Source organism: Neodiprion fabricii, chromosome 6 (assembly GCF_021155785.1).
Source record: "Neodiprion fabricii isolate iyNeoFabr1 chromosome 6, iyNeoFabr1.1, whole genome shotgun sequence".
NCBI classification, from domain to species: domain Eukaryota; kingdom Metazoa; phylum Arthropoda; class Insecta; order Hymenoptera; family Diprionidae; genus Neodiprion; species Neodiprion fabricii.
In genome coordinates this window covers 8,336,586-8,363,745 of record NC_060244.1, presented here as the reverse complement: position 1 = coordinate 8,363,745, position 27,160 = coordinate 8,336,586, and the positions used below count along the sequence as shown (strand labels likewise).

At 38.1% G+C, this 27,160-nt stretch overlaps 1 protein-coding gene across 4 annotated transcripts in view; it reads right to left on the bottom strand.

Moving 5' to 3' along the window:
- LOC124185653 (synaptotagmin-5) overlaps positions 1 to 27,160 on the bottom strand; it is a 60,359-nt gene that overhangs the window by 13,772 nt on the left and 19,427 nt on the right. For 2 of the 4 annotated variants that reach the window (XM_046576612.1, XM_046576613.1), the window contains exon 3: positions 19,600 to 19,871. In XM_046576612.1, coding sequence (XP_046432568.1) covers positions 19,600 to 19,842 — 243 coding nt within the window. In that variant the 5' untranslated portion in view covers positions 19,843 to 19,871. Of the gene's footprint in view, positions 1 to 19,599; positions 19,872 to 21,117; positions 21,494 to 21,543; positions 21,581 to 27,160 lie in introns of those variants that run through there. The other 2 variants (XM_046576611.1, XM_046576610.1) reach the window with 2 other exon arrangements.

The window sequence follows — 27,160 nt, the reverse complement described above, 5'->3', positions numbered from 1 at the left end:
TATGGGTTGGGCGCCTTTCGCTCGGCACCCCTTGAAAATATCTAAAATCACAAATCTCGAGTGCCATGCCTGCAAGTTGGACACACATACACACACACACACATGAAAATAAACAAAAAAACGCACAGCATATCTATATGGGCGGTAAAATGCATAGAAGCCTTAACTTTACGGCTAACTTGTTTACGAACTTGGTCCGAAATAAAATGCGAGCTTAATTCTATGCGAATTGTGTGACGATGACTGGCGATAAGGCTGACTTGAGAGGATGGGATGCATTGTCGCGTAAGTTGTGGAGAATCGAAGTTAGTCGCAATTTGTTACGGACCTTTCAGATCGATAACAAGTTAGCCGGAAGGATAAGGCATTTTACTGTAGAGTAATGTAAATTAATGGGTTCTCAGTGGCTCACTATTTTTGTGTAATCAAAGCTGGGACCAGTTTCCTTTCTAATCAAATTTCATGCGCCAATGATTAGCGGCGCGAGTATTACGGGAAAGAAACGATACGTTGATTGTAGGCACGTAAGATTTCTATGTAGAGAAAACTCGTTTCAGTTTTGATTCCAAAAACGAAAATACAGTAAGTCACTGAAAACCTAGCAACGAAAGTTACTGTATCTACAGGTATACCTTAGATGCATACCAGATATAACCGAGAGTGTTAGATAAGTTGTATACTATAAGTTTCTTCCTAGCTGAATGCGCTATACATTTATATGAGTATGCGGCATTCCACGTCAATTCGACTACGGTCTGACCCTCACCCTCTTGGATTTTGTCCGCGATTTTTTATATCGTTGTTTCGACTCTAAAAATCATTTCCATATTTTTCAGATTTTTCCTTCCTCCTTTCGGCGCCCCCAGAGCTCCTTGAATGATGATATTTTGGCAGTGATTGCGATATTTTTTACAACTATTTTACAAAATTACCTCCATTCTGAGGCTAAGACTAAAAACATATCCACCTTTGAAGTGGGCAGGCAAAACAGTAATTTTTTAATAATGTTTTAACTGATAAATTATTCTTATTAAAGATATTTGGATGTTTCTTTTTTTAATATTCGGGGTTCGATATAAATTCCGTAATACAACAATAATTTGGAAATTTTTATTTAAATTCAAAATAGAAAAATGAAACTAGTTGTAAACCAAATGATTTAAAAAAAAAAAAAAAATTTTCAAGTTCAATTGAAACTTACAGATTGATGTTACATTAGGCAAGATACATCGAGCCCTGAAAATTCAAAGAAAAAATCAGAATGACAAAAAAAAATACATTAATTGATTAAAATATTTATGAAAAATCACGGTTTTGCTTGCTGATTTTTGACTTATGCCCCAGAAATGATATAACTTTTTTTTCAATTTTCAAAAATATCGCAATCACTGTCAAAATATCATAACTTAAGGGGCACTGGAAGCACCGAGTGAATAGGACAAACCTAAAAAAAATGTGAAACGATTCTTAGAACTGGAACAACAATATAAAAAGTCGGATGCCAAATCCAAGAGTGTGAGGGTTAGATCCTATTCGAATTTACGTGGAATACCCCATACATATCCGTGTGTACGATTCTATGTATCGTACAGTATTGTACAGTCACGCAGGGGCCGGATTTTTTTTACAGGTCTTTTTTCTTCTCCTTAGACTTCGTACATCTACATCTATAAGTCGTGTAACTGTGAACCTACTCTCGTTTTTCCACTCGATATCAACAAGTGTTAACGCACCCCACACTTTCTGTACTACATTATTGTACACGTACGGTACTGCTGCACACCCCATGAAAGGATTTTCTAAGAGGATGTGGCCATGGTATTAGTTACGTTACAATTAACGCAGAGTTAGAGATCATTTACAAAAAAACGAAATTCCACCTTCATTACATACAATATTTATAGTTATAATTATATCACGTCATGCTCGCTATTGTCCTTTCGTAAGTAAAATTAATATGAAAATAATTTTTAGCACGTTATAATTTTGCGAATGAGCTTTTTTTATGATCGAGGAATCGGGTAAGAGCGGCACAGCTAATTCGTACTCGCCTAGTTGTCTGATTAAAGACTATTAATAAATGTTGATTAGCAGTAGATTAGTTATATCAGAGAAAGTTATATTATGTAAGCTCTTGAGATTTCAACTCTTTCAAAGCTATGCTGCAAGGCTGCAAAATAAAGATTTTTCCTTCAACGTTTCTTCAAGTTAAGAGCATTAGCTTCAAGCTCGTAAAATATAAAGAGAAACATACATTTATGTACATAGTTGAAAAGGGTTGATCACCCTTTCACGTCCGTGATTTATTATACGTATAATTATTCAGTCATGAACGTTGGGATAATCGTTATTAGCGCGAATATGCTCGGGGCTGTGAGTTGTGCATCAAAGTTCCTTGATAACTCTGTATACCCTTTTGTATATACCTATACAACTTTATACACGTATGTATAATACGATTATAATTTGACCCGCGGTGAAATCCGACCGCGATTTTTAACACGCCGTATAATAATATAACGATCAGACATATATATGACGACGACGACGACGACGACGACGATGATGATGATGATGATGATGATGGTGACAAGTATTTCAGGTTATAAATGATCGTTTCGTGCAGGCAGGTTCCCAATTTGAAAATATCACCGTGTATAACGATCAAGTTAATATAACGTTATAATATAACCAGAAAATAAGAAGAAGATGTGGAAAAAATCGTTTTATATAATCGATTCTTGTCCCCTGAAGCTGCGCGCTTCCATAATTGTGATGAAGTACTTTACTCGAGCGACGCGAAAACCCTCGAGAATATTACTGAAACTAATATTGAGAGTGCAGAACACTATCGAATATTTGTTAATATACGTAGACAATAAACCCCACGACCTTATAACGGACGGGCATATCTGTAACGAGCAGGCAGCGTTTGTAAAGCGAGACTTTTTATTTTCGATTATCAGTGTAATACAAAGCGAGGAGGAGGATGATTTCTCATCTTCTAAAGCTCTTCAACATATACCTATACCTATGCCTATATATATATATATATATATATATATATGCGTGTGTATACAATCTGGTAACGGATTTTAATTAGTACACCGTTGTTATACTGATTCCGTAGGAAGCACTTGACGTTTAATCAATTATTATTATTATTATTATTATTGTTGTTGTTGTTGTTGTTGTTATTATTACTATTATTACTACATATCATCGTTATTACTATGATTATTGTTGAGAGGCGTGAGACTATCGTAAGGCAGAGAGCAATTATTCACCTGCGGCTCTTGCGTAATTGGAATGCCATTTGCGAAGGTCCTGCCAACGCTAATGAGTTTCCTGTTTTCAAATCTGACGGGTCAATGCGCGTTATTAATATATACGTGTAACACCGATGAACTCTGACCCCGTCAAGCGTTTTCCTACCCTCTGCAACTGGCACTGCAGCGCACCGCGAAAAATTTCTGTTACCGATTACTACGCGGTCATTAACAGGTGTTTTAATTTTTTTCATTATTTTCAACGCAACGGAAAAATACTGTTCTCCGGTAAAATGAAAATAAATGTGTTTTAACTGTGGCGAGAAAACTTGGTACACGTTACTTATTTCGTTTGATTAAAATTGCCACTCGTACTATATTTTCTTGTAACATTGTATTGCGATAATTCGATGTTTGGGTGTAGGTGTTAATAAATTGAGGTCAGGGTCTTGTTAAAATTAAAAAAAAAAAAAAAAAAATGTAGCCAACCGGAGAAAGGGATTTAAAATTTTTAGTATTGCCAACTGTAACCACGCTAAATAATTTGTTGTACCACATTTCTCTGTGATTTAAAAAATTTTTAAACCATTGTATCGCGTAAAGATAGTCGTATTGCTGCAGTTTTCTTGGTAACTATAAATGATGAAATTTTTTCTCAGTGCGTCCAACTGACGTAACGAAGATGCGACGCGTAGGCAGATTCGTGTCAACATCCCTCTGAAGCGATATCGGAGAAAAGATGTTATTCCTACCATCCTTGAACTGCACTTAACGTCAAACCAATTGAGTGCGCTTCGCTCTGCGATGCTGCAATCCAACGCCCCGGGGCTCTGGGAATTGTCAACCTCTGACCTTACGTAACTGAAATTGCCCTCCACCCTAGAACCGTATAACTACTGTTAACGGTATTGGAAATAAATAGTGTCGCGTAAAAGAAAAAGGCAAAAAGTGAACAAAGCTTGTTAGAAATCAATACAACTTACCGCGATAAAATTACAGCGTTTCGACGAAATCGCTTCGATCGTTTGTTACGTACTGTCCGCCCACATCGAATTTTCATTAGCCAACAAAAGTTTATGACAAATATAAAAAAATGCTTCTTCTTTCGCGGTACAAAAAAAAAAAGAAAGAAAAAAAAAACAAAACAAACAGCAGCTTATATGTTCGTTCATATTATATTCTCCCCGTTTATCGTTAGTCTCATGCAAATGATGAACACGGCTTCAACAACTCTCAACTCGTTGTTATTATTATTATTGTTGTTGTTGTTGTTGCTGTTATAATTACACCGTTTTATCACGAAGTTGTACAAAGGTTTAATTATATTTTAACATAATGAAACACGGTAATTTCTGTTTTTATTCTTTCGTTATTAACATACTATGAATTTTCCGCGAAACTCGATTACATACCATATTATTTTTCAAAATTACACATCACAGCTCGTTCGGTCCCGCGATTTATTCGCATTCTCGACATTTTTCCACACCCTAGTGTGTGTGAGCGTGTGTGTGTATAACGTAGTTCGCGTCTTTCCGAGTGCATGGCAGTAGCTTATCTTACACGAGACGCAAAGAATGGAAACGCAACAAGTGCGAGAGAACCTCTTATATTATGGACTCTACGGTCTGCCATCAACAATACATCAGTGAGCTTAACACCTCAACCTCTGAGCTTTCGTTTCCCGCGGACTGAACATCGACAATATATTTGTCCTATTTTGTTTGCAGACCTGGGGGTCTCGCTTTTCTTTTCGCGAACGGTGATCCCGAGATTTTTGCCCAGAGTTTCCACCTACAATAGAAACTCCGCACACGGTAGGTACGTGAAAATACTCGAAGCGGGTGTCGTAATGGGTCAGACTCGGGCCCATTGTTAGAGAAAATCACGCGACCGCTAAACGAGAATGGGGCGGGATTTGAGACAGAAAAAAAAATAAATAAACGGTGCGCGTCCGAGCTTTCTTTGTAAACTGGAACACTTTTTCTTCCCTTGATCTCTCTTCTGGCTTCTATTATTCATATTATATTGTGATATTTAACGTATTCCGGTGCTTTCCGGGAAAAGCTCAAGGTGCAATTTTGTCAGGAATAAACTTTTGTCTTCCAAACCGTAATATAATTTACGATTTGTCATCAATTTTTTTTTACTGAATTTCCTACGCTGATGGCTTGAAAAAAAAATGGAATTAAGGAAAATATCGTTGCGCTCAAATCCTACACTGTATATTTTTCGAAAAGTAAATATAAATCGTAGACAAATTCGTATAAAGACTGCTCCTGATACTTATACAGGGAATAAATATATTCAGAATGAAATTGTACAAGAATTAGTTTCTTTCGCCAGAAATAATATTCAGTCGAAATACCTACGACATATAAAGCTCCGAAACTGTACTTGCAAACAATTTGTACATATTTTTAACCAGCTATTTGTTCTGTCACTTACCGTTACTTCGGTTAATTTGAAAAAAAAAGGTAAAACAGAATCAACGGTGTTTCAGAAATATTTTTTGAGCATCTTTACAAACGGCGAAGTTCAAAAATGTGAAAACAATAACAACGGTATACTCAGCGAGTTCCGAAAGAACGGATTGCTGAGAAAATATTCGATAAAAAGGTGGAAAAAGTTGACCCAGACGGCCAAGAACGCGGATTTCTGAGACTTCTCTTATCTGACCACACCCAGTGTGTATTATTGACGATCTGAAACTTGGCTGGTACATTTTAGCTGAAGATAAGGACGACGAGAAGATAGTTCTAATTCCTCGATCTAACGATATGCGGTATCTTTGGGAAAAAAAGAAATTCTACAATTCGCGACGTCATAGATTTTCGCAAGTCCACGATACAAAAAAAAAAGAAAGAAAAGTTCAAGCTACTCAGTCGCAGGATCAGAATTCTTCTGCCTTCAAGGATAAACTCCGTCGCGCAGAATTCGTTGCAGCTCTTCTTCCAAAGTATTTTACTAAAAGCATAATGTTTTCACCGATTGAAGTACCGCTTAAATCTAGCGAGAATTCTCGAAAGCGAAAGTTGTCGTAAGTTGTCTTTAAGGAGGGGGCTGAATAAATAAGCGAAAAGTTTACCAAAGTATCCCGGAAGCTTGGAACTTTTCGAATAAAGTTATACCTGCTTTCAGATTCGAAGTTATTCGCATCACACTATTTGTATGATAAACAAATTTTTCTTTCTTTTCTCTCTGCTTCTTCGATATCATCTCCTGCAGCTATTCTCCACTTGCAGACGTAGGAAGAGGAACTCGAGCGTGAAATCTGAGCTCTAAATTTTCATGCATACATGCATAGAGAAAGAGAGAGAGAGAGAGAGCCTAATTCGATAAACCTCTGCCGTGAGAAGATGATCCTCAACTCTGTAGTGGGATGTACATCCATAAGCAGACACTAAACTAAAACATAATACCCACTCTCGGCAAAGTTTCGATTACACCTGATTAAACTAAAATCATATAACTATCACGAGTTTGGAATCATCTCCTAATCATCTCCTGCAATATAAGTTCTTTTCTCCATTGAGTCGATTGTTGGTAGGAGAAAAAAAAATTATACAATTTGCCGATCTGTCTACAGTGAGAAAAATTGTTATTACAGTTATTAGAAAATTCTAATGGAATTGATAAATAACGTTAAGATAACAGTTTAAACACTGTTTGAATTTAAAGAAAATTGTTTTTTTTTTTAACGTGATTTATATTTTTTGATTATGGTATAAGAGAATGGAAATATAGTTGAAGATTATGAACGATAACCGTATTAAGAAACCACTTATTTTAGGACAGGTAATATTATAAGTTGTGGAACACCGATCATGCGACAGGAGAAGAAAACCTTCAACAGAGTGAATTTTTCAAATGCGTTACTAAAACAACCACAAAGTACAAATTCTTCGAATCATTGAACAATAATTGTGCGCCAAGTTTATCAATATGACGGATAGAAGAAAATAAAAAATAACAGATTTTACTAAAGTCTTCAGGAAAAGAAGGAGACAGAGATTTTTGGTAAAAAAAATATCCGTCTCAACTACATTTTTACGTTGCTCCGCACACATTGGTTTTCACTGTTTTCAGAGTAAACTCTGTATTTAACGAAGTACATTGTGACAAAAAACGTGACGCGTCCGTCTTTTCCCGCAGTTTTTATCAAAGTCTGCCCTTTCACACTCTCCGTGATAATTTTCTCTCCCTTTGCACCGGATTTTCATCCCGAACCGAAGTACGTTCAAATTACGACGACAAGTTTCGGGTAAACTTTACGGAAGGTGGAAGGTTATCAAAAGCTGCAGGGTTATACCTCGGAGCTTGCAGTGGAAATTGTGCTGTCAGCGCTGTCAGTCGTCCCGACGGAGCAGAGGGGCGATCGAGCCCTGGCCCTTTGGGTGCTCCGGGCCCTGAATTTTGCGATTCCGGTCGCGACTCCGATTTTAGTTACGACGCTCGTCGGGTTCGTCTTCTCGTTGACGGCCCCGGGTCCGCCCCCAGCCACGTCCCCGTCCCCGCCGCCGCATGCCAGCTTCAGCACATCCCCGAATACTTCTGACAATTTGTCGGGCACTTTGACGAGTTCGTCTAGTACCAGCGTTAACGCCTAGCCCTCGTCCGCTTTTCTACTTTACCGCTTTTCGATCTTCTCAAACGTCGCTTCTTCTTCCTCCTCCTCCTCCTCCACCTCCTCCTCTTCTTCTTCTTCTTCTTCTTTAGTTCTTAAAATTAATCGGAAATCACGCGCGCACATGTATTATAGGTATAAATTGAATAATTGGGATATTTATCTCGTATCTACGATTGATTAAAGCCTTGATGTCTTTAATATTTTATTTATCTTAGTTCAACTATACATTTTACAGCTCATGTTTGAGTACACATACAACGTTTATGATTGTTATACAAGTGATTGTCCGGCTTTTTTATTCGGTTTAAAAACATAGGCTGATCGAACGTTATTGTCGGTTTTTTGTTGTTGTTGTTTTTCTTTTTTCTTTTTTACTATCACTCGCCGAAAATACGTTTACCATAAATGCATCGTTGATTATCGTTTATTATTTTATTTATTTCATCGATACTTCTTAAAATAGGATTCGAGATTTCATTTACACACACGGTTGTTAATCCTCCGTGTAAACCTTTCAATAAATAACATATTTCGCGCGATTCGTGTTATTCCACATTTAATTTATACATCTCCGCGTTTATAAGAAGGCATCTTCGGGTTATTATCCGATTTGATTGTTACACGTGTCGCAAACGATATCACACGTAATATCGTACACCTACAATAAACTCGGTAATCGCAGGTGAATTACAGATTACATTCTCTGTCCATACGCGTGTACGTGTATATATATATATATATATCGATGATAATTAGGCAGATACAAGATGAATCACGGTGATGGTTAAAAGACCGCCGCGCCGGTGGTGGTAATTCGTAAAACAGCGTCGTTAAAGTCCTTCGCAGTAATCGGGATGCATTATGTAATCGAGACGATCGTTTGACGGACGGGAAGTATATCTCTAAGGTACCTCTTACCGATTACTTATTTTTTTACCATTCAAAACTTCTTCGGACTCCCGATTCCCACCGTTTCCCCAACTATCCCCTGCACTCTCCGTGTTTACGGTCGGTTGTAACGCACAACGTTCGAGGCGTCGCGACGCTCTGTCTGACGGTTCGGGGTTGCGCGTCGAGTCCCGACTACCGTCGCAGATCCTTCCATCCTTCCCAATCGCGCCGGTACCGGCCGACGCGAATATACATATATAATATATGCCCATGTACGCGTGCCTGCAAGCACACTCGCGCAATGTACGTACGTAAGTAAATACACACATGTGTAAACCTGCGCAAGTAGTTGCGAGGGTGTATTTACACGCTCGATGTATATTAGCATGCGTTTTGGTACGTTGTTGTAATTCAGTCTGCAGCTTTTCTTGCGTGTCAATTTCTCGACCCATGCACACTTGATTAAATACCCTACGATTTCACCGTCTGGAAGAAGTTTTGTATTTTCAAAATCGATTTATCAATATAACACACTTTCGGATTCGATAAATTTTTGTGATTTAAATATGTGTGATTTTATTTTTTGCCATTTTGCAAGTTGTACTTTTTTTCCTAAAAGTTGCAGAATTTTTGCGGTTAGTTTATCACAGATTGTCTACAGTCGTGTCAGAACCGTGTACCGTCTGGAAAAACAACTAATTGTCAATTGATTTTCAACACAAGGCAAAAAAAGTGAAAAAAAAGATCGTTATTAATTCACGCAAAGTCCACGGGGAAAAAGCTTCTGCGATTCCGATGTACAATTATTACATCTATTATACGTAAGAAGTATTATTTTTCATTACGTATAATTGCATGCGAGTGAGTTTTCCCCTCCGTGAAAACGTTAAGACATATTCGGCAATTCTTTCCGCTCAAACCATAATTCGAAAAACTCACTGTCATGTATATTGAAAAACAAGGAGGCGCATTTCAACTTCAACGATCCTGTATATGATCGGGGTACGCTTTATTATATGCTCTGTATAAATGTGTATGTATGTGATACGTAAGAGTATACATTTTATGGGGCCATGGCGGCAAGGGAAAAGCGCGAGGGAAAATGGAGAGAAGTAAAATAGACGCTGCGTGCGCCGCAACAGGTTACCGAAACACAGCGTATACTCTTCTCTCTCTCTCTCTCTCTCTCTCTCTCTCTCTCTCTCTCTCTCTCTCTCTCTCTCTCTCTCTCTCTCTCTCTCTCTCTCTCTCTCTCTCTCTCAGCGGTATTGTATACCTCGCGTACATACGTACGTACATATATACGTGCCTGGATGAAGGATCTGTTCGCTCAGTTATGTACGTGCACATACATACACACATATATATATATATAGATGTGTGTATATATATAGTATAGGTAATATTTCACACCGTCTAGTATAAGGCGGATTATGCAATGCGTCACGGAATCCGGATTAATATATTATTCCAGGGGTTGATTTGCCCCCGAAAACAATACGGATGTATGTACATTATGTATGATGGAATATAGCGTGAGTTTTCTGAAAAATAAAAAAAAAAAAATAAAAAAAAAAAAAAAAGAAACACCTGACACAAATAAATAAATCGTAGTTTACAGGCAAATGTATTATTTTTATATCTTCAACCCTTATCTACACGGTGACGGAGGTTTGAGAAGTGACAGGGTGTTCTTTCGAGTCAATTTTTATTCCCGTTATATTCAGCGTGTAGAAACGAAGCGCGTTTATTCGTGTTTATTATTTACGCGGTTTTCGAAATAAATTTTCACGTATCTCCGGTGTGCCAATTCTCACGATGTATGATAATCTGTATAATACGGAGTATGAAACGAGAATAAAAAACACAACCAAAAAAAAAAAAAAAAACGCAGATTCTGTTAGAAAAAGAAAAATGCATGAGTAAACGAGTAATCTGAATATCCCGATTGATAATCACTTGAGGTGAGAATCGATACTCCGTATTAATTTTATGACGAGATAGTTATATATGTAGATTGAAGTAGAAGAAAATAGAAGTGTAATTGAAGAAGATCAAGTTATCTTATTCGCAAGTCAGGAAGTACGCTTTTAAAATACAAAAATAAAAACTCCTGAACTTGTGAACAAAAAAAAAAGAAAGCTTGGATATCGCTGCTCTGTTTAAAATCGCTTCGAACTGGTTGGTAATCTGGTGGTTTTGTTCAATTACAATCTAAGATTGCCATTATCAGAAGTATCTATAACAATTTAAACTTTCGTTCTTCATTTCAGTATTTATTATGTTCGCTTTTTTTAAAGATATCTTCGCATCTTACGGGTGTAATAATTTTGAGAGCACAAAATGTAAGAATGTCTCACAATGAATTGAATAAAAATGTTAAATTTTCGGCCAACCAACCCCTTAATACATCACATACTTGTAACACCTATAAATCGTTTGACGTTTTTTCTGCAAGACGGTGCTAAAAAATTCTAAAAGAAAAACAACAACTGATTTTTTAAACCCACGTCTTCGATTACCGATTATCATTTACGACAATTACTTTCACCTTGCGAGAATACAATATTTGAACAAAGTCCAAGGCAACCATTTTCGGATTTCATCATCAAGCCAGAAATAATTCCCATCGGCACGCAGATCCATCGATACAGCAGTCGAGAATAGCCTATACAATTATTCTACCGTGAAAAACACGTCGTATTTTAAGCTATTGTAGGCGTACAATATAAACCGTATCGACTCGGGCGCATTTTACAATTTTCACAATAAAAACAACCGGCAGAGGCAGCTCTCCTCTCCATATTGTCTTGAGGTCTTTTTCTCGTTTCGTTGCGTATTCCAATTTTTACTTTTCATCCGGGTTTTTGCACGGCCGTGAGAACCAACGCCTGCGGCAATAACAGCGGCAGAAAACGATAGGTAGGTATAACGTTTTATAAAAGCACCGAGCTTGATAGAATCCGAATCCGGTCGTATCGTTGGTCAAGGTCGTTCGAAGCGCGTCCCTTCCGACGATAAGGATATCGATTTTACGCTTTGTTTACCATGTGTGCGTGTAAATAAGTACGTACACAACGCTTTACATGCGTGTACGATACAAGGCTTTCAAATCTTTCCGTCAATCGTGTAATTGATTTCAAGAAATTTTTAACCCCGCAGCAAAGAGGGCCGGGAGTATATGTAGTCGTATTTACACAGGCGTAAAGCTCGCCCGGCCGCAATCTCGAGGAATCGGGTTTTAAGGATCATTCAAAATTAAATGCGGAAGCGATCGAGCGATAGTGATTAACGAGACCGCCCAGGTTCGCAATATCATACGTGGATATTCACCGTTTGCCCAGGATTTGTCAATTTATCCGCTGCACTGTGCGAATGTGTACAATTATTATTATTATTATTATTATTATTATTACCATATATTTTTACATTTTTCATCCTATTTTTACACCGCAGGTTTGTTTCTCACTTTTCTCTTTTTCTCCTCCTTGAGCACAGCTCGGATTTTCCTTAGCGTCTGTACGATAAGGGACTTTGCTCTGCACCCGGCGAGCTAATAAACCAACTTTCAACTTTGACGTCACACGTGAAGAGTTCGCAAGATCGACGTTCTATACAAGGTATAGAATATGAGAGACTGGAAGAATAAAATTAATGACGAGAATTGAAAAAGGTTGTAAGTGCCATTTTTTGCAAATCAATTCCGTAGACAAGTAACTATGCAGTAATATAAGTCAGAGTTTATCTCTGTTTTTGAAAATTTTTGGTTGCAAGCACTTGCAGCTTTTTTAATCCCCCTCTTCAATTTTATAACAAATTGGCAAAGTGCAATTTCACGCGATCAATCAATCAATGCATTCCGATTCGAATACTTAATCATAGATGATACTTTTTTTATAGTTTAAAACTTTTAACGCGGAATGAAAATAGGATCATAATTAAATCGGTATAAATATTCCAGGATTCTCGAATTTTTCGTACCACGTATTATGCGGGATGATAAAAATCTCGAAAAACGCGTTCTTCTTTAAGTCCCTGAGGATCTCCCTTGAAAGGGATTTCACATTTGGAAGGATTAGACTTTTTTTTACACAAAAAACACATTAGGCCATAATTTTTTCCCCGACAGAAGGAAGTGCAAAGAATTCGCAGACAAAGCTTCAATTCCCAAACGTGATAAAATTGTTCAACGTGTTTCTCATAAACGGTAAGTCCTAAAAGTTTAAAGGATGAAGGATTTTCACATCGTAATTTAAATTGTAATATCTCCAAATTGCGATAAGGAGAAAATTTTGATCCAAAAAAGCTGGCCAAAAGTTTATGAATCAAGTAAACCTGCATCTTACGCACAATTCGTGCGAGAGAAAATATAACAGGCATCTGTCATCGGCGTTGAGGAGAATGCGTAGAAAAGTCTGAAGCTCTTCAGTTGCAAATTTCTATATTATTCCATAGAAAAAATGAAAAATGCAAAAATTATTCACCCACGTAAAATAAAGAGTCATATAAGCCGCAGTCCGTCGTAAAAAATCCACACCGAACTTATAATATTTTTCAACGTGCCATTTATACTTCGGCATTTGTTAGGTATAATACATAATATAAAGCTTGAAAGTTTCCGCTGAAATAAAACGAGCGCAGAAAAAAGGAAAAATAATAAAAAGATAAACTTGAATAAAAAAAAAAAAAAAAAGGGAGAAACTAGACTACCTGTGCATAATATATTTTCGTTACCCGTCCCACCGTTTCACCCCTGTGGCTACTATATTTATAGTACGCCGTTAAAGTTACAGGGATGCCTGAGAAATTCGCTGCATGAATGAAGAAAGCTGCGTTTTTATCTACCCAAGCCTCCGCTGTTTCACGTATTAAATAATGCGTGTGCGACGTGGATGTTTCTTCTATCTCGATATTTATAGTAACAAAGATTGAAATTAATAACAGAAGAACACTCTGTGACGTAAGCGAGAATAAAAAAGCTCACGATCCTTTTACCCCGAATTCAAGCGAGGCTTACAATTGCATCATTCTGGAAATTTATCGCACGGTTTATTGTTAATATCGAATCGAGTCGTTGCATCCTGTAATTTTTTAACATCCGCGATGGTTGTAATTGACCAAATTGACCAATGCAATGAACATACGTGCATGTGTAGATGTTTGATCGTGAACTATGTTATATGCCTGTGTTGAATGCTAAATTTTGGCTGGATTATTAGCGATGAAATTGGGTTATTTTGTTCGCTCTTGTTTCTCTAATTGAAGGCTGCGTTGTACAACGCAAAACCTGCCCGGCTGTACAGTTGCATTGGAAGTTCCAATTTAATTACTTGAAATCGATATTATCTAATTTTTGTTACCGACGAAGAAGATTATTAAAAATGTCACTCCCGAGTATATTAACGAAAATTTTCTTCCATCGTGCAATAAATTCAACGCGTATAACAGTATAGTTTATCACTGAATAAAAGCGTAAAAACTTCGGCAAAAGCAGGAAGCAAATTTATTACAAGTTTAGAAAAATTCGTTCCCCTTTGTTACTAGTCCCTATTTTGTTCGTGTAGTGCGTGCAGGAGGCCTCGCATAACTCAATATTATACCACGATTTAATTAAGTGCTAAGTTAAGAAATTTTACCTACGCGCAGGTAAATTTAACGTACAGTATACACATATATATATATATATATGCACAACGCCCCCCCCGGACATAGAAATTTATTATAGTTTTAACAAATTTAGCGTAGATCTTATCGCGGGCCGCCAACAGATTTATGATTACAGGTAATGAAATGCAAAGTCACGATCCTCTCGATGCATACGCTAGGTGTATACCTATATGTGTATACAGTTTAGAGAGGACGTATAGAACGAGCTTTCCTATACCGGTATAGATCAATACGCCTCTTCGATATCCGACGCGATTCTGCGTATCTACCGGATGTATTCCATATCACACTCCTTACACACGTGTCCATTATACCAATTTAATTGTGCAGATCCGATGCGCCATTCCTGCATAATAATATAATATCAAGTGGAATGCGATTTTGAATTATACTCTTCTCGCCCCGTTGGAAGAAAATTTCTTTCACAACGATCGGTGTGGATCGTATTTTTCGTCGGGAATGTTTTCTCGACGTATATCAACGAGGGAAGAAAACATTGTGAGATTGAGTAAAAGGAAGAATTGAAACTCGCGAAAAGTAATTGAGAAATAAATAAAGAAACGAAAAGATGTAAGGTAAGCAAAAATATTTACAAACTCGTCATGTTCAATCTGTTCTTTACAATTTATCGAATTTTGTTCAAATTTGGAATTAATATTTTTAAAACAACAAGAAAATAACGAGAAAGTGACGACAAATTTGAAACGATATTTACCCGGGGGAACGAGACGCTATTTTCATAATATCATGGCGCGCAGCATTTTCCGATTACGTTACTCTGCGAGACGTCTGATATTGAATTTCGCATTTCGATATCTCCAGCGATTGAGAGGAATATGAGGTGTGTATATATATATATACATATAAGATTCTGTTATCGCCGAGAATAATTAAGGCACGCATCTTACACTCAGCGTTATCATTTCATCGTTTGAATTCTGGCTGATTGAATCGTCCTTGTCTTTTCGTCGGAAATTAATCTAGGCGGAATTCTGACGTTTCGTTAATTATTCACAAAGCTCGCAAGATAATACACCTGCCTTCGTAGGAGTTATTCCTTGACTCACCGAGTTCCTTTCAACACATCGCCGATACAAAACGTCGCGTCGCCTCTCCGGAGGTCTTGCAGAGAGCTTTCAATATTCATCGTATTTTTATGTTACACACAAATATATACGTGTACACGTGCGTATATAATAAAGCTTTTCACCACAAGCACACCGAGCTGGCTGCTCATAAGATTCCAGATTCCGAAAATGTGAAAAATAAACGATTTTTATGCCACTGCTGAAACAGCTTTCGAAGTAAACAACAAAAAGAAAAAACTATTTGTATACAGTATAACGTAGTTTGAAATTTGTTTTCTCATGGAAAAAAACAATCTCAGGAAAAGTTGTGCAAACGCGACGATAGATTCTGTGTATAAAGAAAAACAGTGTTGCGCGGGAAAAAAAGAAATGGATAATATGTCGATGAAATTCTACTCCCCAGGTTTTAATCGCGGGTTATTTACTCACCGGATATCAATTTCGTTTATCGCAAGCAATTAATTTCAAGTAAAAACAATACAGTACGTGAGAGGAAATGAATGTAACGTTTTCGTCAAGTGTCTCGTCAATATTCACCGTTTTCCACATAATTCGTCGATTTTCATCAAGCGTGAGTAATTGAGTATACATTAGAAATCGTCTCAGAGAGTAAAAATTTCAGCCGAAAGGTCGTTGGACTGGCGCAAATGACAGGAAAGAAATGAATCGGGGCAAAAATGTTGAATAGCCGCATAATAAAATAGGCACAGTATCGAAGTGTCGTAGTTCCGAAAATCTGGTGCATGGAATTTCGAAACGTAGAATAGCAAAATCTGCAAGGCCCAACCAAACTCAGAATCGTCAGAATCGTGCCATCCCATTTTATCCCCATCTAATCTGATCTAAGAACACATAATTCAAATTTAACTATACCTATTTATTGTTGGTCTGTAAATTATACATCTACACAATTGCAACGCAAAATCAGTTCCTTCGGTTCACTCTACTCTTTTAGTGAACGTGATCGATAGCTCTAAAGCACCCGCGTCTACATGTATTTATGTATGTGTGTACGCGTATGTACGCACGTATACACCCTTGAAATTAACAGACATGTACGTATTACTTTCAGGACGGGGTCCGGTCAAGTCCCGTTGGGTCTCTGTGAGGGCATCACAGCCCTCTGTATGCCCTCGGTATTGACGTGTAGACGTATAATAACATTTAAGAAGAGATGATAGCCCTTATTCGACGGCGAGTGCTCCATCGATTGCTGATACGGAAAGCGGGTGGGTCTCGCTTCCTCTGATGTCAGTATAATTCCAACACACGCGCAGGCAAACCCGATTCAGCGAACCGCCGGACTACGACGTTTTTGTCGCTTCAATTGGTCTGCTTTTTCGTCCGTTATTTTTTTCATTTTTCTCATTCTTCATTTCCCACAGACTGTACGGATTTTTCCGTTTCACTGGCGAGAAAAATGATAGGAAAAGGAAAGAAGAAGAAGGAGGAGGAGAAAGAGGAGGATGAGAAGAAGAAAAGTACGAGTGACAATTCGACTTTGGAATACATAATATATGATACATTACGGAAAATGCGAAAGGATTGCAAAGTTTCGGAAAAATACTAATCTTTTGTACTGAGGCGATACTTGGTTTCTCCTTATTAGTTGGATTTTGAAACTCGGACAGTTGAAACGAGACTGACTTCTAATTTTAGAAACTCATGAAAACCGATCAGAAGTTTTGCCGAAAATTCACGTGCAAATCAGTAATCATTCGAGTAAGTTTACCGCTCTAATTTTCCTCGGATTCGTTGAAAATTTTCGCACCCATTTACTCTCGAACAACCGATCGCATAAGAGCATCTTACGCGCAGTTTGATGATTGTTTTTTTTCTTTTATTTCCAATTAGACGTTATCTCAAACGGAATTTTCTGTCGATTTCTGCTGTAATTGGAGGAAGAAACAAAAAAAAAATCACAATATTCGCGTATAAAGGAGATGTTTAAGGCCGAGTAAAAAATTCTGTACAAAAGCACAAATGTAATCGAAATACGATACTATGCTGGTATATAATTTATCAATATAAACGAAGTTGATTGCTCAAGTTCTGCAGGGTGGAGGTTGAGAAAGCGATCAATAAAATGATGGGCGCCTTCTCTACTCGTGCGTGCACCTTTTTGGGATATATATATATATATATATATATATATACCTATACACATATACTGTGTATATATATATACATATATATGTACGTACGATATGCCGCGGAATGAAATTTCCCCCCTGAGCTTTCATGGCGTTTCTTGGCACAACGCTCTGCAGCAGCAATTGCAGCGGAGTTCGATACCGTGAAAAGAGAAATTATCGCGTGACTGTTTTGGGAATAAGCTGGTTGCATTTGTCGAAAGCTTGAAAGAGAAAGCATCACGATTCTCAAAGAAAATATAGTACAGCAGAAAGCGAATCTGTGAAAAATGGCCGACTTCAGGTTGAATTCTCTTCGCACCCATATATCTGTACTCTATTATATCCGAGAATTGTCAAACGTTGGTACATCGCGTTATTTTCGTAAGAGAATAACCATTCGAGACTAAATAAGATCCATATCAACCCTCGGCCGAATATTCCCACCGATACGAGCTGAAGTTAATATGTTGCACCTACTGCCAAGCGAATTTTCCGGGAGTTACCGACCTGAAAGCTCGCAAGCTTCACCCCGGCGGTAACTTATCGACACCATATCGACTAGTCGACGAAAGCTCGGCAATCCCGCGTTATCGGCGATCGAGATAATAGCGTCAAAAGATGATTCACGTTTTCGGCGACGTTCCTCGGGAGCTTTTTGTTTCCAGCTTGCGTCAAACGCCTCGAATTCACTGTGACGTTATCCGCCAAGATGACGTACCCATTGTACTCAAAGTTCACCGCGTTTATTGCGTTTTACCTCGATAAATTCGAATAGTAACTAATTTACGGTTGGTAATAAAAGCTGTCATTACATCGTTGATAACCATGGTAAGAATAACGACGTTGTTGGAAGATGGCTAAAATTACTCGCAAGATGCGAGGACCCACGACTCAATTTATTTCGGCACTGCGACGTGCTCCTCGTTTTCCAATTACTAACCCTCGGCCACGGTCAATTAAATAGTATGAAAACTCGCGATGCTATAGATAATTGACAAAAAAAAAATTATTTTTACGTGTTAATTGAATGGGAAAATTTCAAATTCATTTAGCGAGTACTTAAAATTAAAATTAAGAGCTAGGCTTTGGTGGGAATTTTTTTTTTACGTGTTCAGAGTGATATTTCGTCTATGGAGTGAAAAAAAAAATAGTCGTCTCAAACGAAGCACCCTAATATATATATTGTAACGTATTAAATACGTATATAGGTATACAGAAAGAGATGCCTAGAATTCTTGCTCGAATTTTAGCGAAATTCGCCTAGTGTTTACATTTAAAATTGCAGAACGAAGAAACATCGATTGAAAATTTACTAAGAATAAATTGACGGAGATTTGTGTAGAAAATATGTGCACTATGAAAAATCTCATTTGTTACGATAACTAGAAAAATTCAGTAAAACAGGTATCGTTAAAAAAACTGTTCGAATATTGTTGGTATTACGAAAAACGACGTACGCCTAACCATTTTGCCCTATTGTCGATCTTTTTTTGGTAATTGCAACGCAAAATCAGTGTGTGAGGTTTACTCTACTTTTTTAGTTAAACAAGGCTTTATCGTCGATTTATCGTTGTACAAGTATTAAATTTTCGCAACAGTTGCAAGAAAATATAGCAACAGTGATCGTAACGAGAAAGAATAGTAACGGATACTAGACTTTCCGGTAACGGCTGGAAAACTAATTATCATTATCTACCTAGAACTATATTTTTCGATTGCGGTAAAAAATGAAAATAGTCAAGGACTGAGCGGCAAACCGTAACTAAAAATTTCTCTCAGCACAGATTCACGCACAGTATCTTTCACCGGCATTTCATCTCTGTGTAATTTCGCCACCGCGGTGTCCTTACTCCACCTCTATACCTACACGACAATTACGAAAGTGCATCAGACGCGGAAAACCAGACGAGTTTACTCACCCCCGTTTGGACCGCGTAAAAGCTCTGCTGAGGCTTCCTCCAGCAGTTGAGGACGGTGGAACCGCTGGTGGAATTCTGACCTCGATTCTTGGTCGTCGACGGAGGGTCAGGCCATCGGTCCAACGAGCTCCAGGACTTCCCCTTCCGTTTAACGGCGTAATACCTGTAGACGACTATCGTCATCGCTACGACCAGGGCCAATCCGGTCCCAGCCGCCGCCCCCAGCACCGCTGAGGACACCATCTGCAACCCTAAGCCCGGGCCCGTCAGATCTGCGGGGCAAAAGTCGGGAGAGAAATTTTAGAATGGATATATTTCCGAAGAGAAATTATTTTACGGCTTGTATACTATGTACGTAAGGATAGGGCAGGTGTTTAATTGGGTGTGATTTCGGCGTAATTCGAGAGGTCAATCAACCAGTGATTGGCAGAATTGTTTGCGGACAGTTACAAATTACAAACCAAATATACAATTTTTCGTTGAGGCGACAGGAGAATTAATCGTTTGTGTAATTTTTTAATCGGAGGTAGACGTAGTGTCAATTACACTTGTATTTTGTAATCGAAATAAAATGGAATGCGAATGATATTTCAATTTTTGATTCAGTGATTGAATACGTTGAAGAATTTTAGTCGAGTAAAAATATTCGTAATTACACTCGAAACTCGCGATTGATCGGAATACAAATGACGATTACTTGCAAGAATTGTAAACTAAACTGAAATTATCTGTAACAACAAATGTAATTCGTATTTTGTTCAGTTTTAAATAAAAATGGCAAATGTAATTCATGTCGATCTAATTACAAAACACAAGTACAATTTGTATTCCATACAATTTTCAATAACAAAATAGAAATATAATCTGTACTTTTTACTCCCCCGTGATTGCAAAATACAAAATGTAATTTTTAATTAAAACGCAATAGATTAGATACTCTAATTCCTTTTCCAACGCTCTGAAAAACATTTAAATTGAAATTAAATTACCGTTAAAATTCAGCAACGTGCTGTGATTTTTATTTCATTTTGTATTTTTTTTTTTTTTTTTTATCGTGGTGTCAAGTTGGTACATTTTAACGACTCTGGCCCGAGTTTTGAAAAGAGGAAGCGTCAAAATCCCGCACAGGTGAAATCTGAGAAATTAATCTGCAGTCGAATGGTTCTCAAATAATAATTAACTAGCTTTAAAACTAGTTTCGTTCGGGGTCGGATGCCTAGTACAGCTGATTTTTGGGCTCGTCTGGATAAAGCCGTACTGTCATCAATTTAGCGTACATTCGTAGAACGTTAAAACATAACTCACTACCTGATAATTCTGCCCGTATGTATCGTAATATACTGTCACAAAGGGTGAAAGCGCCCGTTTTACCTCCATTTCGACTGATCTAGTAGTCATAATAATCACGGGTAAAAGACATGTAAGACTTCATATGTCGTAAAATGAATAAGGTTGCTGCGTCAACCGATAGTAGTGTAAAAACAGCCTTGTTTCGGACGTTAAACTGAAAATACTTACTTGCCATTAAAGCATTTTCTCAATATTTAATTTCCGCCTTTGATTGCTTCGCTAATTAAGCTCACGAACGCGAATTATTTCGTAACGTTCGCCAAAACTTTGAAATACATACACAATAATTTACACAGTGAATCTCGACGTCCAGTCCATAACGTTGTTGGTAGATATTGAATGTACAGCAACAATTTCAACAAAACGTAACTACGATGCGCCAGTCCTGGAGGTTGAATTCCACAAGGTAAAGGACCTGGACAGTCAAAACTACGGAGCGCGAGTCCTGGAGGTCGAGATCCACCAGGTAGAGGACCTGGAGTGCAGGAATCACGAGAAATTACTCGCGAACGTCAAAAATCACCAGGTCAAGGACCTGGCTAGCCAGAACTACGGAACTCTTGTCCTGAAGGTCGAGATCCACCAGTGGAGGACCTGGATAGCCAGAACTACGGAAAATTAGTCCTGAAGGCCAAAAGTCACCAGGTCAAGGACCTGGAGCGCTTGTCCGGGAAGTCGAGTTTCACCAGGTAATGGTCCTGGAGCGCAAAAACTACGGAGCTTTTGTCCTGGAAGTCGATTTTCACTAGGTATCGGACCCCGAGCGCAGGATCCAGGAGGTTGAGAACCCGGTACTCGAAATTTGCGGAGCGCGATTCTCATCCGTCCGCTCTACTGCGCGTTTGTTTCCAGACTGAAGAATTCGGCTAGCTGATTTTCGATTACTATAGATCGATGACGTCAAGAGAAAAAAAATTTTGGGTGACGTCACTTTCTGAACATCCGAACATCCGAAATTTGGTTTCGAACTTTGATGCTATGTATGATATATGATGTTGGGTATCTATTTTTAGCGCAAATCATGGTTCGAGCAGGCAATTGAGCAGCTAATTAGCGACGATGATCTCATCGCGTAACCGTATAGCATTCGAATAGCACTTGGAACAACACATCCGTAAACGCAGGATCAGAACTAAAATTTAATCCGAACGACGGCGTGATTATCCCAAGTCATTGATACTTATTCACTCTGATAACGGCTCTAATCATAAGCGAACAATGCCCTGTTTTTCATTTTGAAATATGTCCGCGGCATTGTTAATCAAACCGCAACTGCAGACAGTCTGCAAGACTCTTGGCGACTCCAAGAACCGAGTGTAAAGTAACAAATCCCTATCGAATGCTTCCTACGACGAAGCTCCTTTTTCAAAGACGATTTAATTTCATAGTTAAACGCCGCCATCCGTCGCACGATTAAATTTCGAATCCTCCAGAGATTAAAACCGCTGAATAAAACGGTGCGTTGGCGTCGGATGAATTATACACCGCAGGGATAATTTATATTCCAAAATCGAATCAAGAGTATCAGGTGCGGTTTTCGTCAATCCGAAGTAATTCGTATTGACTTTCGATTCAAATTACCAGACGGATCGTTGTACCTGAACCGCGTATCTAATTGCAAATTTATTGATTACAATTTGCGAAATTTCATCAAGAATTCTTACCCGTTTCTCAGCGAGTAAGAACTTCAATTACCTTACTTCTAAGGGTCGTGTAGTGTCGCGTTACATAATGCGTGATCGGTTGTAGAAATAATTCGGTTATTATTACCGTAAGGAAAAATTCACGCCTGTAACTAGTTAACGTCGCGTTCCTTAAGGTAGCCGTGATCTCATTACGACGAAGAACGTTTCGCATCCGCGACGGCGTGATATTTCAGACTTGCGATAAAAGCATTCCTGCAACAGCGACTCCTTTCCAGCAAAGATTTCGCAAAAATGCGAGGCTTTCTTTTTTCTCTTTATATCCGACTTCCCTAACTTCAAGAAAACTGGACTTGAAGTTGTCGCTCGATTTATTCTGCGTTACGTACGTACGTCGAAGCGAAATAAGGGCGAAGAATAAATGTGAGAACCTTTGGGAAAACGAATATAGCATAATTCGTGGAATATTAACATTGTGCCAATTCTAGAGTTTGTATACCTTAGAATCGTCGATTAGTTGGGTCGGAAGTTTTCGTCGTCGCGGAGAGTGGGAAAATATTTGGGGTCGTGTCTTTGACGGAGAATCTTATTTCCTCGGGGAAAATCCTCGACCATTCCGTATTTCTGTCGTATAAATACAACCGGCGACTTCGTATAAAATGATAAAAACGTTTTAGGCTACCCGCATTCATTCTCCTTTTCACTTTACTTTCTTCTCCTTCTTCCGATTCGTACGTGTGGCTTTTATTCGCTAGACCAATTTCCTTTTTCTTTTTGCCTTCTCCGATCGATGCTCGCGTAACGCGGAGCGACAAAAAATCTTACGAAAAGCCACAAACGACGTCCGGATTCAATTTCCATCTATACTCCTATAAATCCGAAATTCTCCCGAGATATATCCTCCGGCCATAAATCCTAGTCATCTACTACGCTTGTCTATGTATGCAGGGGACATTTTCTTCACACTTGGGCGGTCATAACGATAACACAATAATGATAGACATTGGCGGTTGCCCGGAGACACAGGCTACGTCACCACTATGGTGGAGATACAAACTCTGGTTCTAAACTTTGTAACTGCTTTATCAGTTGCCATGCTCTTGTCGGCAGAATCCGTATTATAGGTATCGTCACAGGTGTGCAAACGATACCACCGGTTAAATTTTCTCTAAATGTAAACATTCGTTTATTTTCGCAAAGCAATTTCGTCTAATCTGCTAATCTGTTAAACCGTCAATATATCAATTATATAAAACTTATAGATCGGTATTAGAGTTAAATATTTCGTTAAAGGAAGTTGTTTTTTATCAATTTCTTCAACGATTCTAGGCTTGAGAATATCTGACGTTGGAACGTTCACTTCATAAATAAATATATCACTCTGTAGAATCTGAGGATGGGAAATTTGCGATATTACGTGTAGTTCCTCGGGAGTTTCAAGCGCTTAAAGTGTAAACTGTAAAGTCGATAATTAATTTATGCAGTATGCGTGTTACTTCAAAGCTCAATTTCAGCTTGGGGGAAAGAAATAAAGTAAGTAAAAATGATACCGCAAAAGTGGCACTGAAAAATTTTCCATGGCAAATAACGAATGACCGGATGCGCATGACGGAAGTTTAAAAAAAGAGAGCCGCAAAATTTTCCTGGTCATTTTTTGTCCGACTCCTGTCGGCAAAGCTTAAGATACGCGGCATGTGGAACGTGGGGCTAATAAATTCGCCGAGGTTGGATCTCGGCTTAGCCGTACCCTGAAGTGTCCTACAGAGAGCGGAATGAATCTCTGTCTGAGAAGAAAAACGGAAGAACGGTAAATCTCTGCAGAGCTGTTGCTGGTTATGCCAGCAAGTGGCTTTTCGCCTCGCGAAGCGGATCCGGACGGGACAAAAACTTTGAAACGAGACCCGAGACCGAGTTTTGGTCTTTTTGAGACCCAGTCGAAAAGAGAAGTATGATAAACAGGCTGTAAGACTTTTCAACAGCTTGACTTTTGGGATTGCTTTTAATTACTCAAAGTTTGAGGTTCGACTTGCTGCGGGAAGCCATTCGGATCTTCGCTTAAATCCGTCTTATTCGACACCTCTGCTAGGCTCGAGATAAATATTTTTGTTTTATAAGTTACGGAAATCTCTTTGAAGAAAGAAAATTTGATAAGAACTGGAATCGTAAACGAAAGCTTACGTACCCGTGTGTCATTTCAAGTTGTTTTGAAACTTTGGTTGAATCTAGTAGATTCGTCAGAATTCAAAATACTATTTCCTACAAAGTCGCTGTAACAATTCTTCTTTTCGTTCTCAGTGGTCAATTTAATGCTGCTAATAATTGGTCAAAACGATTATAGGTGAAATGGTGTAAAATTTAATATTTAACGATGCTACCACGACAAGAAAAAAAAGAAACTGTCCCAGTGAATTTGTATAAAACAGTTTTTTCAATGAAATGAGTCAACGTAAAATTAAATCGAACGAATATACTAAATTTTTAAGAATTTTTAAACGATTTTAAATGAAGCTTCGATGTGATCTAAGCTTTTTCAGCATAATTCCAATATTTTTCATTTACGCATTTTTGAAAAGGCCTTCGTTTCTGACTTATACAGAAATTCGATAATCGATAATCAATACATGCAGTGATCTCGTAATAAGATTAATAGGGTATCGATGTATGGTTGACCAACCTTCAGATAAACTTTATAATAATAAGAAAGTGCGGAACTTGTCAAAGCTAATATATAGACTATTATAGACGATAGCGAAGAAATCTAGGTTCAAGTTTCACAGAACATCCGTTATCGATCGCGATGAACTCTCTGAAAACAAGGAGACAGACAGAAAGAGAGAGAAGTAATTCTCTTCAGTAAATCTCGTAATTCGATGAGAGTATTAGTTGTTTTTGTTTTTTGCGTCTTTTTGCGGAGATGGTGGAAAACGAAGTAATTAGTTCCGGCGAAATCTCGCGAAGAAGATGAAAGTTCAGAGCTAATGTTGCAACACGGAATGAATATCTGTGCGTGTGTGTGTGTGTGTGTGTGTAGAGAGATCGCGTTATGTCCAATTTTGCGGTGAAATATCTTTTTCCCAATCAAAACGGTATATGAAGTCGCGTGTTTGATCATCTTCTTATTCTAAGGCCTCTCTTTCATCTGCAGTTCGTGAGATTCTCGAGAATGAGACGAAAAAGACGATAGAAGAAGAAATAAATAAAAATTGTTATGTTTTGAATGTTTGATTACAAGGATTGACATGAAAAGGAAAATGAGATACTCAAACTCTCCGGCTAGTCGATAACGATTTGTCTTCGAATCAGCTACTGCTCTGAAAAAAAATTTGACCTTTATACTTATTTCGTGGACGGATTGAAAGAAAAAATATAAAAAGGATCACCTAAGACGGTAGAGTCCGACTGGCATCGGATCTATGGAAAAGTTTTTCGTATAATACGTACAGGTATACGATACGATTACAGGGGGAAAAAAAGTGTAATATTAAAGTTACGGGTGAGTCTCACGGATAAGGGTAATCCGGGAATTCATGAATATTCTCACTCACGGTTTCTGATAACAAGAAATGGTAAAGAATATTGAAGAACGAAATCTTGGTAGCCAGCTAAATATTCGTCCAAGGATTGAAATGAACAGAAATAACAGACCGAGCCATTTTTCAATTATCAAATTCCAACATCCAGTTATAAAGAAAACCCTCTGGCTCGATACTCGATTCGCACGTAATGACGATGAGACGGGATTAAGTAAGCCGTAACACGATTTACGATATTCTCGGGTTACTACGGACAAAGTAAGTTAACCGATACCGGATATTCTTGCGAGAATTTTCTCAATTATCCCTGGCACACTGATTGGGGATAATCGATGCAGTGCACTTTCTGCTGTAAACAAAGGATCGAGTCGTGGCGCTTTTCAGAGATACAGTGTATAATTGAAGACTGTGCGTACTTGTTTGAAAAAATAATTACAGTGGCGTCGAAACGCATATTCAATTTTGGAAATTTCGATATCCTCTGTAATTACTGTCGCTGAGAATTTGACATCGCCTAACGAAGTTCAAGCGTAATTAGTCGGGTTTTAGGAGCAATTAGAAGCTCGTTAAGTGACGATAACTTCGAGGTGAAATCTCACCGTTCGAAATTCTGAAACTGTTTCACCTTTCAGTAAGCCAAAAATTATACACCTGTTCTAAACTCCGGGGCTTATCAGAGTCTAGAATACAGCATACTTTCGGCGGATATTTGCAAGCTACTGGTAATGATGCGAATTCGAATCCTTCTTCATCTCGTTGATAGAAATTCGGATTCCCAAATAAGATTCTGTGCGAACAGAGGCAGGAGATTACGTACCAGCATACCTCAGCAAAATCGGCACTTGATTAAATTAGTTGAAAAATATTGAGCAAAACGTAGATTGCCTAACAGATTCAAAGCGGTATCGGTATAATGGAATTATATCGCATGGATGAAGTAAAAACTTTCGACCACGAGTATATAAAAAGATCTAGGAAAGGTCAATTACAAAAATTTGAATAACGTGAATAATCGCTTCAATTAACGTTTTCATT